Genomic DNA, 16,533 nt, shown 5'->3' with positions numbered 1-16,533 from the left:
GACTCAACAGTTAAAGAAAATGCAAAATGCAAAAAGCTTGTAACCCAAAATATCCAGGAAATCCAGGACACAATGAGAAGACCAAACCTAAGGATTATAGGCATAGAGGAGAGTGAAGATTTACAACTTAAAGGGCCAGCAAATATCTTCAATAAAATTATGGAAGAAAACTTCCCTAACCTAAAGAGAGAGATGCCCATGAATATACAAGAAGCCTACAGAACTCCAAACAGACTGGACCAGAACAGAAATACTTCCCGTCACATAATAATCAAAACACCAAATGTTCTAAACAAAGAAAGAATACTAAAGGCAGTAAGAGAAAAAGGCCAAGTAACATATAAAGGAAGACCTATCAGAATCACAGCAGACTTTTCACCTGAGACTATGAAGGCTAGAAGGTCCTGGGCAGATCTCATGCAGACTCTAAGAGAACACAAATGCCAACCAAAACTACTATATCCAGCAAAACTCTCAATCACCATAGATGGAGAAACTAAGATATTTCATGACAAAACCAAGTTTACCCAATATCTATCCACAAACCCGGCCCTAAAAAGGATAATAGGAGGACAACACCAATACAAGGAGGGAAACTTCACCTTGGAAAAAGCAAGATAGTAACCTTTCATCAAACCCAAAAGAAGTTAAGCATTCAAATTTAAAAAATAACGTCAAAAATGATAGGAAGTAACAATCACTATTCCTTAATATCTCTTAACATCAATGGACTTAATGCCCCAATAAAAAGACACAGACTAACTGAATGGATACGTAAACAGGACCCTACATTTTGCTGCTTACAGGAAACACACCTCAGGGTCAAAGACAAACACTACCTTAGAGTAAAAGGCTGGAAGACAATTTTACAAGCAAATGGTCTCAGGAAACAAGCTGGAGTAGCCATTTTAATATCAGATAAAATTGACTTTCAACCCAAAGTCATCAAAAGAGACCCAGAGGGACACTTCTTGCTGGTCAAAGGAAAAATACAAAAAGAAGAACTGACAATCCTGAACATCTATGCCCCAAATGTAAGGGCACCCTCTTTTGTAAAAGAAACTTTATTAAAACTAAAAGCACACATTGCACCTAACACAATAATTGTGGGTGACTTCAACACTGCACTTTCCTCAATGGACCGATCAGGAAAACAGAAACTAAACAGGGACACAATGAAACTAATTGAAGCTTTGGACCAATTAGATTTAACAGATATATATAGAACATTCTATCCTAAAACAAAAGAATATACCTTTTTCTCAGCACCTCATGGTACCTTCTCCAAAATCGACCATATAATTGGTCACAAGACAGACCTCAACAAATATAAGAAGATCGAACTAATCCCATGCCTCCTATCTGATCACTATGGAGTAAAAGTGGTCTTCAATAGCAACAGAAACAACAGAAAGCCCACATACACGTGGAAACTGAACAATACTCTACTCAATGATACCTTGGTCAAGGAAGAAATAAAGAAAGAAATTAAAGACTTTTTAGAACACAATGAAAATGAAAACACAACATACCCAAATCTATGGGACACAATGAAAGCAGTGCTAAGAGGAAAACTCATAGCCCTGAGTGCCTCCAAAAAGAAAATGGAGAGAGCATACATTACCAGCTTAATGACACACCTGAAAGCCCTGGAACAAAAAGAAGCTATTTCGCCCAGGAGGAGTAGAAGGCAGGAAATCATCAAACTCAGGGCCGAAATCAATCAAGTAGAAACAAAGAGAACCATACAAAAAATCAACAATACCAGGAGCTGGTTCTTTGAGAAAATCAACAAGATAGATAAACCCTTAGCCAGAATGACCAAAGGGCACAGAGAAAGTATCCAAATTAACAAACTTAGAAATGAAAAGGGAGATATAACAACGGAAACTGAGGAAATCCAAAAAATCATCAGATCCTACTACAAGAGCCTATACTCAACACAACTGGAGAATCTGGAGGAAATGGACAATTTCCTTGACAGATACCAAATACCAAAATTAAATCAGGACCAACTAGACCATCTAAACAGTCCCATAATGCCTAAAGAAATAGAAGGAGTCATAGAAAGTCTTCCAACCAAAAAAAGCACAGGACCAGATGGCTTCAGTGCAGAATTCTACCAGACCTTCAAAGAAGAGTTAACACCAATACTCTTCAAACTATTCCACAAAATAGAAACAGAAGGAACACTACCCAATTCCTTCTACGAAGCCACAATTACGCTGATACCAAAGCCACACAAAGATCCAACAAAGAAAGAGAACTTCAGACCAATTTCCCTTATGAACATCGATGCAAAAATACTCAATAAAATTCTTGCCAACCGAATCCAAGAACACATCAAAACGATCATCCACCATGATCAAGTAGGCTTTATCCCAGGAATGCAGGGTTGGTTCAATATACGGAAATCCATCAATACAATCCACTACATAAACAAACTCAAAGAACAAAACCACATGGTCATTTCATTGGATGCTGAAAAAGCATTTGACAAAATTCAGCATCCCTTCATGCTTAAAGTCTTGGAGAGAACAGGAATTCAAGGCCCATACCTAAACATAGTAAAAGCAATATACAGCAAACCGGTAGCCAGCATCAAACTAAATGGAGAGAAACTTGAAGCAATCCCACTGAAATCAGGGACCAGACAAGGCTGCCCCCTTTCTCCTTATCTTTTCAATATTGTACTTGAGGTACTAGCTCGGGCAATTCGACAACATAAGGAGGTCAAAGGGATACAAATTGGAAAGGAAGAAGTCAAACTATCATTATTTGCAGACGACATGATCGTCTACCTAAGTGACCCAAAGAACTCCACTAGAGAGCTCCTACAGCTGATAAACAACTTCAGCAAAGTGGCAGGTTATAAAGTCAACTCAAGCAAATCAGTGGCCTTCCTATACTCAAAGGATAAGCAGGCTGAGAAAGAAATTAGGGAAATGACCCCCTTCACAATAGCCACAAACAGTATAAAGTATCTTGGGGTGACTCTTACCAAACATGTGAAAGATCTGTATGACAAGAACTTCAAGACTCTGAAGAAGGAAATGGAAGAAGACCTCAAAAAATGGGAAAACCTCCCATGCTCATGGATCGGCAGAATCAATATAGTTAAAATGGCCATTTTGCCTAAAGCACTATACAGATTCAATGCAATACCCATCAAAATCCCAACTCAATTCTTCACAGAGCTAGAAAGAGCAATTATCAAATTCATCTGGAACAACAAAAAACCCAGGATAGCTAAAACTATTCTCAGCAACAAAAGGAAATCTGGGGGAATCAGTATCCCTGACCTCAAGCAATACTACAGAGCAATAGTGTTAAAAACTGCATGGTATTGGTACAGTGACAGACAGGAGGATCAATGGAACAGGATTGAAGATCCAGAAATGAACCCACACACCTATGGCCACTTGATCCTCGACAAAGAGGCTGAAAACATCCAATGGAAAAAAGATAGCCTTTTCAACAAATGGTGCTGGTTCAACTGGAGGTCAGCATGCAGAAGAATGCGAATTGATCCATCCTTGTCTCCTTGTACTAAGCTCAAATCCAAATGGATCAAGGACCTCCACATAAAGCCAGACACTCTGAAGCTAATAGAAAAAAAACTGGGGAAGACCCTTGAGGACATCGGTACAGGGAGAAAGTTTCTGAACAGAACACCAATAGCGTATGCTCTAAGAGCAAGAATTGACAAATGGGACCTCATAAAATTACAAAGTTTCTGTAAGGCAAAGGACACCATCAAGAGGACAAATCGGCAACCAACAAATTGGGAAAAGATCTTCACCAATCCTACATCAGATAGAGGGCTAATATCCAATATATATAAAGAACTCAAGAAGTTAGACTCCAGAAAACCAAACAACCCTATTAAAAAATGGGGTACAGAGTTAAACAAAGAATTCTCACCTGAAGAACTTCGGATGGCGGAGAAGCATCTTAAAAAATGCTCAACTTCATTAGTCATTAGGGAAATGCAAATCAAAACAACCCTAAGATTTCATCTTACACCAGTCAGAATGGCTAAGATTAAAAATTCAGGAGACAGCAGGTGTTGGAGAGGGTGTGGAGAAAGAGGAACTCTCCTCCACTGCTGGTGGGGTTGCAAATTGGTACAACCACTCTGGAAATCAGTCTGGCGGTTCCTCCGAAAACTGGGCACCTTACTTCCAGAAGATCCTGCTATACCACTCCTGGGCATATACCCAGAAGACTCCCCACCATGTAATAAGGATACATGTTCTACTATGTTCATAGCAGCCCTATTTGTAATTGCCAGATGCTGGAAAGAACCCAGGTATCCCTCAACAGAAGAGTGGATGCAAAAAATGTGGTATATCTACACAATGGAGTACTATTCAGCCATTAGAAACAATGAATTCATGAAATTCTTAGGCAAATGGATGGAGCTAGAGAATATCATACTAAGTGAGGTAACCCAGACTCAAAAGGTGAATCATGGTATGCACTCACTAATAAGTGGATATTAACCTAGAAAACTGGAATACCCAAAACATAATCCACACATCAAATGAGGTACAAGAAGAAAGGAGGAGTGGCCCTTGGTTCTGGAAAGACTCAGTGAAACAGTATTCAGCAAAACCAGAACGGGGAAGTGGGAAGGGGTGGGTGGGAGGACAGGGGAAGAGAAGGGGGCTTGCGGGACTTTCGGGGAGTGGGGGGGCTAGAAAAGGGGAAATCATTTGAAATGTAAATAAATTATATCGAATAAAAAAAAAAAAAAAAAAAAAAAAAAAAAAAAAAAAACTCAGGAGACAGCTGTTGCTGGAGAAGATGTGTAGAAAGAGGAACACTACTCCACAACTATTGCAAGCTGCTACAACCACTCTGTAAATCAGTCTGGCAGTTCCTCAGAAAACTGGGCATGATATACCACTCCTGGGCATTTATCCAGAGGATTCCCCAGTATGTGATAAGGACACATGCGCCACTATGCTCATATTAGCCTTATGTATAATAGCTAGAACCTGGAAAGAACCCAGATGTCCCCAATGGAGGAATGAATACAGAAAATATGGTATATTTACACTATGAACTCAGGTATTAAAAACAATGAATTCATGAAATTCTTAGGCAAATGGGTGGCAAATGGGTGGAACTGGAAAATATCATCCTAAGTGAGGTAACCCAATCACAAAAGAACATTGATATGTGGATATTAGCCCAGAAGTTTGGAATACCTAAGACACAATTCACATGTCAAATGATGCCCAAGAAGAAGGAAGAACAAAATATGGATACTCTGGTCCTTCTTTGAATGGGTACAAAATACACACAGAAGGAGATACAGTGACAAAGTGTGGAGCAGAGTCTGAGGGAAAGACCATCCAGAGACTCCCCCACCTAGTGATCTAATCCATATACAGTTACAAAACCCAGACACTATTATTGATGCCCACAAATACTAGCTGACTGGAGCTTGATCTAGCTGTCACCTGGGAGTCTCTGCTAGTGCATGACAAATACAGAGGGGGACATTCTCAACCAGACATTGAACTGAGCACAGGGTCCCCAGTGGGGAAGCCAGAGAAAGGACTCAAGGAGTTGAAGGGGTTTGCAGCACTATAGGAGGAACAATGATATGAGCCACCCAGTACTCCCAGAGCTCCCAGGACAAAACCATCAACCAGAGAGCGCACATGGAGTTATCCATGGCTCCAGACACATAGGCTGCAGAGGATGGCCTTGTTGGACATCAAAGGGAGAAGAAGCCCTGGTCCTGTAAAGGTTCCATGCAGCAGTGTAGGGGAATACCAGGACAGGGAAGCAGGAGGGTGTTGATTGGGGAAAGAAGGAGGGGAGATGGCTTATGGGACATTCAGGGGGTTGGGAAACCAGGAAAGGGGAAATCATTTGAAATGTAAATAAAGAACATATCTAATAAAAAAGAAAAGAGAGACAGAGACAGAGAGACAGAGAGACAGAGAGAAAGGGCAGAGACAGAGACAGAGACAGAGAGAGACTGAGACAAGCAGATGGACACAGAGACAGTGAGCCACAATCAGAGATGTGAGAATATAAACATGTATTTTCATGAGTCAAATTTTATGTACAAATTTAAAGTTTCAGTCAAGCCTGGTTGGAAGTGGAAGCTGTAATTGTTAAGGAGATGGATGCCACCAGAGAAACCTGCTATTATGCACTGGAAAACAGTAAAGGTGTCCTGAAGGCAACTCATCAGGGGTTCCAAGTTGTAAAATTGCAAATTCAATAGAAATGAGAGCAGGAATTGGGTATTGTGCTAAAGGGTTTCCTTGATCAAAACACCCACTGCAGGGAGTTCAGTTGCCAAAGTACACAGCTACCACTATGGCTGTGGCAGATGGCATTCAGAATAGATCAGTAGCTAGTTGCAGGCAGTGCTCTCTATGTGCTGCTGATTTTCCAGGCATGAGAAATGAAAGAGAGAATAAGAATATCATGGAGGTCAGAACCAAGGTCCTAAAAAGTTATTGAGACAGCCTGTGGTGGGCAGAGTTCGATTCTGTGCGGGAAATCTTGGGCTGTGAGTAGAATTCCATTGAATTAAGCTGTGGAGGGGGAAATCAATGCAATAGAGAACTGGGATGGTGTTGATGCCACAGACATCAATAGTGTGGAAAGCTGAGGCATGGAATAGAACAGGCAGAAAAGGAGCAGCTACGTTTGCAGCTTGTAGAGGAGTGGTATGTGTGGGGCTAGCCAAGCATGATGGAGACTAATGCTGTCTCTAGCTCTAGATGCTGGCCATGGGACTGAAGAATTTGCTGGTTGCCTTTCTCTGCTTGATCGTGCTTGAAGTTGATCTTTTATTATTATTTGCCAAGAATTCCTTCTTGGCAATAGATAGGAACACTTATTCGGTATAATTATGGAGAGGTATATTTTTATTCATGAAAGTATGAATGCAATTTATCGAGTCTTTGCTCATGTTTCCTTAAAACACACTAGACAATTTCATTTCTCATATTATGTGTTTTAAAATTTCCGTCATCAAAGAGAAACATGTTAGTACTAACACACATAAGCACACAGCAGCAGGGAGAGAGAGAGAGAGAGAGAGAGAGAGAGAGAGAGAGAGAGAGAGAGAGAGAGAGAGAGAAAGCAGGAGAGAGAGAGAGAGAGAGAGAGAGAGAGAGAGAGAGAGAGAATTCTATGTGTTGTATAGATGCTTCATCTGTCTATTAAAAAAAGCTTATAGCCTATAGAAAAGTGTAGAAAAGAAAGTTAGACATCTGGGAGGAGAGAAAGTTCTGAGATCAAGAAGTCAAGTGAGAGATTTGCCTAGGCAAATGTGGCAAGAGGGATACTTAATACCTGAGCACATGTATTCAACCACATGGATAAATGTTGATTAAAATAAATGGGATAATTTACATTATGATCTAATAAAATGAAACCTAGCTATATGGCCATTTGTAAATTTATTTTGAGTTTGAATCCTATTTCTGAGAGTATGGAGTCTGGAGAAAGAACCACGCATATCTTCTACAGAGAGACTCACTGAAACCGAAAGACTGAGAGACTGAGATACAGACATGCAGACAGACAGACAAAGACAGAGGAAACCTCATTGTATCCTTGGAATTTTTAAAATTAACAGTCTACAGGACAAATATTGCTTGACTCATTATTAACTGGACATGATATTCTAAGGGATTAAAAAGTCAATATACAAAAAAACAAGTAAAGAAGGTATATAGTGTTAGGATTCTGTCTAAGCTCCACCCCACAATTACCTGGCAACAGCTACGTACGCCCCTCCCCACAGTTGCCTGGCAACAGCCAGGTAGGCCTAGCCTATAAAAGACTGTGCTGGGCCCCCCTCCTCTCTTTCTTACCTCTCTCTTTTTTCTTTTTTTTTTAATTGATTATCTTCTTCATTTACATTGCCAATGGTAAAACCTTTCCCAATTTCCCCCCTCCCAAAAGCCCCCATCCCCCAAAATTCCCTACCCCTCCTCGCACCCCTGCCTCCATGTATATGTCCCTTTACCCTACACAGTCCCAGCTCCCCCCCAAACTTCCCCCTCCCATCTGTTTCCCTTTGTTGGGGCCTCTATTGAGCCTTTACCTGACCAAAGACCACTCCTCCCACTGATGCCCAAAAAGGCACTCCTCTGCCACATTTTTGGCTGGAACCATGTGTACCCCTTGGTTGATGGTTCAGTCCCTGGGAGTCTTGGGGTGTCTGGGTGTCTGAAGTCATTCCTCTTCCCATGGGGCTGTAAACCCCTTCAGCTCCTCCGGACCACTAAGTTTAGACGACTTCTTAGTTTGCTCACTAGGAACTTACATGAACATACACTAAGGTTGCAAAACTATAAGAAAATATATGTTTCTCGTGTTATCAAATCAGAAATTTTCCTTTATGAACACTGGATCCAGTTTTGTGAATATTAATTAATATTAATTAGTGAATATTAAACTATGAATTCCACCAATAATTCTGCAAAAGTAGATTTATGCATTTATAGAAAGCACAGCATTCTATCTCTCTTGTTAATTTGTGGTGAGGAGGGGGACCACAGAGAGGAACATATAGAGCCATTTCATTAGAAGCCTTTTAAAAGTCGTTAACTAAAAAGTTACAAGTTAATAGGCAGTAAGAGTTCCTGAGTCAGCGATTCTGAGAAGTAACATAGGTAACAGTTCTATGATACGCTTATTGAGATGATGATACAGAGGAAAACGGGTAGTGAAAGCATTACAGGGCATATAAAGTTAAAAATACAAAGGTTATTCTTGTTTGGGCCAATAAATGTCAGCTGCCAGGAAAAAAAAAGTCGATGTTCCTTTGAAGTGAGAGTATATTTTATTCCTAAAGCATTTAATTCATCAAAAGCTTGCCAGACTGCACTGTGTGAACACTGACCTGTGAAGAGGTACCAGAGGTTATTTGGTTCCAGTGTTTCCGTCTCACCCCTGCGGGTAGTCTTTCTATGTCGAATTTTATAGCCAGTAATAAATCCATTTTGGGTTCCCGATGGAGGAGGGAGCCAGCTTACTTTGATACTCTGGAAAATAAAAATAAAATAAATGTAAATGAAGACAGTGAAGAGAGAAAGACAACTGAGCAGGGTCAGAGAAGTGAACCAAGCACAGGTGTGAATAAAACAGAGAAGCAAGTATAATAAGGCCTGGACTCCGAGTGAACCCTGTTCCTACAGTCTGACAGGAACATACCTGCTTTATTTTAGAACTGATGCATACAAGTTATTTGACTAATAATGTGCAATACCATGTCTCCCTCGCAACCACCATTAAAATGATAATAAAGGATTCTAAATAATAAAAAAAACACTGAAATATCCGATATCATAGCCAGGAGATTTCAGATGACTGACATGAACAGGTTGGTGTATACTTAAGGCAAAGGAAAAAACTAGGCCTAAGAACTTTAAAAAAAGAAACATTAATGAAAATCAAGATAACTTCCACTTAAAAATCATTTAATTCTGGGACCTATACAACTCGAGCATGGTACTGAGGCACAGTGATGGACAGAGAGACTACTTGGAAAGCTTGAATTGGATTTAAACTGTAGCTTCTTCCATCTAGCAAGCTGGTATTCTAACCCTCACTGACTGGAGTAGCAGGGAGCTCAGTGCTCAAGTTGTTGAACACAAAGGCCGTAGATTCAGATAAGAGGCACAGCAGTGAGCAGGGGTGTAGGAAGGGGTTATTAGGTCAGAGATGTGAGGCCTCCACATTTTCTTCTGTCATCCAGTACTCAGGGGAACTTAAGTTAGCTAGGGGCAATATCCTATAACCCTTTGTGACAGAAAATTCAGAACTTTTAACTAGACAAAAAGACCCCAGCCTGAGTCCCCAACAGTGGATCTATACCTTAACAAGACCCATCAGGACCCAGAGTTTGCCCTTTACAAGTCTGAGTTTTAGAACTTCATTTTTATATATAGTGGTAATTTCATATGATCAGATATCAGAGTGTGTGACACACACTGAGAAAACATGAAGACAGAAGTCCACAATAAAGTGTTCTGAGACAAACAATAGCAATGCACAAAAGATCTCTGAAAAATATAACAATTGCACACCTAAAATCTGGAAGAAAATGTTCGATCTAGGGAATAATGAAAATACAAGTAGACTGAGATACTAAACAAGCTTGAAAAATAAGGGAGTAAAAATGAAAAAAATCTATAGATACATTAAGATAAATGAAAATATATATTTAAAAATTAAGAAGGAAAAAAGACAGTAGTGAATTGTAGAGAAAGGCTAAAACACTAAAATCTAGTTCATAATCTCTAACATGCAAATTGTAAGTTAAGAGAATGGAAAGGCAGCAAATATGAGATAGAAAATTACAAAAGAAAAATAAAACAATACAAAAGAAAAGATGGTAAAAAGTTACTTAACCTTCCAATAAAAGCCTAATGTATAAGAGTGGAAGAATTCAGGATTAGCTTAAAGGTGATCACAAAGTATTTAACAGAACAAATGTAAAAGAATCACATTTAATATAGTAGATATATCTTTGTGAGAGGTGTCTGGGCACAAAATTTTGAAAATCAACAGCATTAGAACATAAGGAATCAAGCAGAGCAGGATATAAGTTAACATTCTGATCATTAAAATGATATCTCCTTCCAACCATTTGCCTAAGAATCTCATGAATTCATTGTTTTTAATTGCTGAGTAGTATTCCATTGTGTTAATATACCACATTTTCTGTATCCATTCCTCCATTGAGGGACATCTGGGCTCTTTTCAGCTTCTGGCTATTATAAATAAGACTGCTATGAACATAGTGGAGCAGATGTCCTTATTGCATGCCGGGGAATCGTCAGGGTATATGCCCAGGAGTGGTATAGCAGGGTCCTCCAGAAATATCATCCTAAGTGAGGTAACCCATTCACAAAAGAACACACATGAAATACAGTCACTGATAAGTGTATATTAGCCCAGAAGCTCTGAATACCCAAGACACAATTCACATAAGAAATCATTCCCAAGAAGAAGGAAGGAGAGGTCCCTGGTCCTGGAAAGGCTTGATGCAGCAATGTAGGGGATTACCAGGACAGAGAATTGGGAGGGGGTTGATTGGGGAACAGGCAGAGGGAAGAGGGTTTATGTGACTTATGGAAAGAGGAAAATGGGAAATAGGAAATCATTTGGAATGTAAACGAAGAATATAGAAAATTTAAAAAAAAAAAAGACCCAGAGGATTAAGAAAGGTAAGAAATGCAAAGTTAAAAGTAATTCCGATGGTTTTAGGAACAGATCATGAGTGTGTATGGCTTCAAGTTAACTTTGAATTAAAACAAGAAGTAAACAGGCAGTTTAAACTCTTGAAATATGAAAGTTGCCATCTTTAGAAGGATAAGATGGGAAGGGTTGGCAGTGTAAGGGCATTGGGGCACAGTGCTTTATGTCTTACCCTGATGAGTGCCTTTTCTACCTACCCTCTCCTCTCCGCCTTCTGAATAATATAGGAAGCAGCTTTCTCTGGTTTCACTCTGGATTTGATGGCCTGAACAAATCCTACTGCAGACGGACCATAGCAAATAGGACACTAGAGCCCATGTCTGGGCAGACTGCCGAGCCAATGTCTGGTCTCTCATCCTACTGAGTCCTCAAAGAGATTATTTACTCAGCCCATGAACTGCCTAAGGGCCCTACTGGATTCTCCTTTGTGAAGGGAACCTGTACACTTTCATTACCTGCCTGGCTCACCTTTGACTATCACGGTTCTTATAAATACCATTGGCTTATGCTTTAGTAAGTTGTGTGTCTTCAAAAGAGAAAATACTAATTTGACATAGTTTCATATGCTAAGTCACCACATACAAAATGAATATTCTGAATCGTTACATTTCGATTAAATCCAAGAATAGGAAAAACTTAGGTTACAAAAATAAAGTACAGAACAGTTGCAGAGGCAGTGACACTTTGGGCTTAGTTACACACGAATACAATCTCACTTTCCCTGTTGATGTAAATTTCCTCAACTCCAATTTCATGCTTGTTACATGAATGAAAGCAAAAAATTGGATCTTTTCATGGCTTATTGAACTTTTCTGTATGCTTGTTGGTGTTAGTTAACTTTTTAAAGAAAATAAACATGGGGTATTTTGACAAAATTTATATTTACTTAAAAAAGCAACCATTAAAAATTGTTTTTGGAGGTAGTAGAATAAATAAGCAGCTTTTAGAAAGAAGCCGGAGCATATGTCAAGGGACAGACTCTTGAGTCTGGGTCACAAGAGACTTTGGTCTTGGGACACGAAGCTTAATGCAGGACATTGCTGTCTAAGGAAAGAGCTATCCATGATCATTATCTCACTAAATAGATGCTTCTTTAAAATAATTGAATATTTTATACATGCAGATTAAGTCATAGAAGATATAGTTCTTTACTAAGTATCATAACAATCATAAAATGTGGCAAATAGTATATTTTCAATAGTACATTTACTTTCTATTAAAACCTCATGAAATCCCAATTCTCAATATTGAAACATTGCACCTACAGAAAAATAGTAATTTGGATTTCTTCCAGGCTCTTACCACAAAATCCATGTCAATTTGTCTATAACATGGGATTCTTGTGGTTTCCTTTAAAATACTTTATTTAATATTACTGGTTAAAATTGATTTTTAATACCCAACCTAGCTTACTTATTCCCAATTCTCCACAAGGGGCACATCACTGTCTTCTTGTATTTAGTAACTTTGAATAAACAGATGACAGTACTACATTTAAGAGCCACAAAAACCTGTTACTAATAAAAACAGATCATGAAAATAAAAGGCCAATTAAAAAGCACATTCATTTTCAGTGTGAGATTTTAAAGAAGAAGGCAGGATAAAGGCTGACAATATATTTACTATCCTGCACAAGACCACAGAAGGACCATTAATATTAAAATTGTGGTACTTTAGTGATTATTCATTTCACAGATACAGGCTTTACAAATGGCAAGGATCAACAACAGTTTTGCAAATATATAATTTATAGTTGATATATGTAAAGTATTCAAAAATTTTAAAGATAATCTTATGTATTATATAAACTATTCCTTATATCACTTGATTAACTTATATGCCATGCTAGATTAATTTTAAGAGAACATGGAATTACTGAAATCATTGTCTTCCACAAATACACTAATATGACAGGTAGACCACTATATTTTAGTATTTATTAACACCACATTTAATCAACTATAGACATGATAATGGTACACACTCTACATGAGGGATGAATTTATAGTCCTGACAACTGTGAGTTGCAATTCATTGTTTTGTCTTTTGTTCTGTAACATTAAATGTAGTGTGGTGAAGTAACTTAAAATCACGTGTCCTATAATTGATGCGACAGTATTGAAGCTGAAATACTGTGATTATAAAGGTGGAATTTCATTGCCATTTTAATATTGCCTCTCAAAGGAAGCATACAGCATTAGGAATCTTATTCATTTAGTCATTACTCATTCACAATATATACATGGGACTGAGCAAAACTCAAGTCATGGCTTCCCAGGTCTAACAGAAGAAAGAGCCATCAACTATGAAAGGCAGAATGCCAAGAACTGGATGGTCTTAGAGGCTCAAGATACAAAGATTGATTATGTCTTATATGGCCAAATACACTTTACTAAAAGTTCATCATTCAAATTTGAGCAGAACTTTATGGAGAGGGTGAAAAAGACATTTAAAAATAGGAAATAATAATAAAGTCAATGACAGTGAAGTAATATTAAAATCAAAATGTCATAAACTCATAAAGCAACTTCAGGTCATACAATATCTGATAGCTAGATAACATGGTATTAGGTGGATGGCAAAATGTGAGAGATATGCCTGTCTAAAACACAAAGAATGTCTCAGATAAGTGAACGTGGATCAGCATGCACACTGATGTAATGTCAATGAGTTCTTTCCCAGCCATCTTCTTGTCTCTAACTTCCTGCCCCCTATACACTTTTTCAATATATGAATATGTTCTTTGCTAAAAGTGCTTTAGAAATTAGCAAGAAAAACTAGAATTAAAAAAACCTGCAGATTAACATTTATGGTCACCTAAAATTTTTGTTTTCACCAATTCAGACACTTCTAACAATTAATAATTACTGAGTTATAGACTTAGATTAATCCTTACCCTGAGGTTTCTATGTGGCAATACTGGAATATTTTCTAACCACTGAGTTCAATGTTCTCATTTTATACTTACAGAATAATTGAGCGGTTCTTCGGCAATATAGTCCCCAACATCTCCTACTTGCTTAAATGGAAAAGAGGGCTATAGATATGTCTCAGTAGAAAAATATTTTCTTTGCCAACATAAAGATCTGATTTGTATCTCTACCACCCATGCATATGATGAATACACCTGACCGTCCATGTGTAATTCCAACTCATGAAAGGTGGAGAAAAAAGGCAAAACATGAGGAAATCCAGAGTAAGATGGCAAGGTTGTGATTATGGTGGTGAAGAGTAAGGTTTATAAATTATTATGAAAATGGTCTACCTGACTGAATTCCAAATTTCTTGGGATACTCTTGTCTAAACAAGCAACATGGATTTTTCTATTTTTTGGTCATCATTTGTTAACAGCTTACTTGCCTTTCCATTTATATGCATATGAAGAGTGCATAAGAAAACAAGAAAAATAACTGATAAAGCCTACCAACCCAAGTTTTCTCAGACGCTCATGTCATAAGACTTTATTCTTTTTCCAACTTCTATTTTTAAATGCACATCTCATAGTAAATTGATACATCAGCTATATAATAGGATGTTCAGATGAGATTTGGTCCATTTGGAGCTCTGTGATACTCTCCGAAAATATTCTATTATCTCACTGTGGTGGTATCTGACAAGCTTTCTTATTTAAGGGACTGGGAAGTTCCAGTTTGCAAAAGAACTCACAATGGCCTTGCTAGAACTATGCATAGGTCTGGAGGTTCTGGGACTAGTTTTAAATCCATTCTAGACTGTCCATTCCTCTCTGTACTTTTAGTGGCTTGTGTCTCATAAGAAATGGATTGAATACTGAGATAAACTCTCAGTCCTCATTGGGCCACATGCACTTCTTATTAAGACATTCTGGAATCACTTCAAAAGAGCACACATCCCTTGGATCACCCACTAGTATTCTTAGTTACAGTCACTCTGTATTATCCTCATCCAGACTTTGATTTGCATATAGCATAGAGAATGTTCCTAGATAACAGTGCTCACATGCTAGAGAGTCCCTCTGCTCACAAACTCAACCAGTAACTTCATTGTCAATGAATGATTCTAAAAGTGGAATATTTTGGAAAGGAAAAAGAAACAAGATAAATATTATTGAGAATATAGATTTTTGGGAGTGGAAGATTTTTGTTGTTGTTGCTTTTTTTATATTTTTGATTTTTGTTGTTGGTGTTGTTGTTTTTTGTTTTTGACTTTATATAGCATTTTTCTCCTTCAAATTACAGAGGATAAATCAGCAAGAAAGAAACACATTAGGAACTATTATTCTTTCGTATACATTTTCTGAGCATCTTGCTTAAGAGGAATGCAATCCTTATTTTTTATTTTAGCAAATAGAAACATCATGCTAAGTAGTGAGAAAGCATAGAACAAAGAAAAAAAACCAGAATAATATATAAAAAAACGAAGTTACTCAATAAATGTCTTTAGAAACTCACTCAAGAGAATTTGGCTACTTTTCCAAATTTCAGTAGCAAGAGGAAAAATAATAATTTAAAAGCTTATGTGTCAGACATAAGCAGCTCAGTAGATTATAATAATTCACTGGGGTAAAATTGTCAGATAAACAACCCACTTAAAGAGTTACCAGAATCTGTAGCAATCAGAGAAATGCAAACTAAATCTATGTTGAGTTTTCATCTTAGCCCAGTAAAAATATTCACTATTTAGGAAAGAGCTGGCAACCAACCCTGACAAGCACGCATGGAGAGAGGACATTCATTGTTGATCATATTTTGCAGTCATTCTGGAGATAAGCATGTTAGATTTCAAAAATGATAAAAGTAGATCTACCATATTAGTCAGCTATACTGGATTCAACATCCCACTCCACAGGCACAGCCATGTCCATTGCTGCTGTCCTCACAACTAGTTAGTACATAATTAAAAATGTATCATATATATATATATATATATATATATATATATATATATATATATACACAATAGAATTCTATTCAGCTGTAAATAAAAATTGATTTATGAAATTTGCAGGGAAATGGTAATAGAAAACATTATAGTGACTGAGATTTAGCAGGACCAGGCAGAAAAACTGTGTGCTCTCTAATTTAGGGTTTCTACCTCTGAGTTTTTAGGTATGAGGACATAACCTGAAGTAACTACAGAATAAAAGACAGGGAAAAGTACCATGGTGGAGATGTCTAGAGTGTGGGGATTTTTAGGACACATGTGTTCAGAAAGAGGAAATGGGAAAAGGGAGAGATAGGCTAAAGTGGAGAAAGTGGGAGATGGTAGGAACTACACTGACAGTATTTAAAAAAAAAACATAGG

The 16,533-nt window shown here is 37.9% G+C and overlaps 1 protein-coding gene across 1 annotated transcript in view; it reads right to left on the bottom strand.

Annotated features, from left to right (window-relative positions):
- The window catches only part of Dcc (DCC netrin 1 receptor), a 1,165,761-nt gene that overhangs the window by 212,890 nt on the left and 936,338 nt on the right, over positions 1-16,533 (bottom strand). The window contains exon 13 of the mRNA XM_052155825.1: positions 8,891-9,032. Coding sequence (XP_052011785.1) covers positions 8,891-9,032 — 142 coding nt within the window. The remainder of the gene's footprint in view (positions 1-8,890; positions 9,033-16,533) is intronic.

Source organism: Apodemus sylvaticus, chromosome 13, assembly GCF_947179515.1.
Source record: "Apodemus sylvaticus chromosome 13, mApoSyl1.1, whole genome shotgun sequence".
NCBI classification, from domain to species: Eukaryota; Metazoa; Chordata; class Mammalia; order Rodentia; family Muridae; genus Apodemus; species Apodemus sylvaticus.
This window is presented reverse-complemented; position numbering and strand designations above follow the sequence as displayed.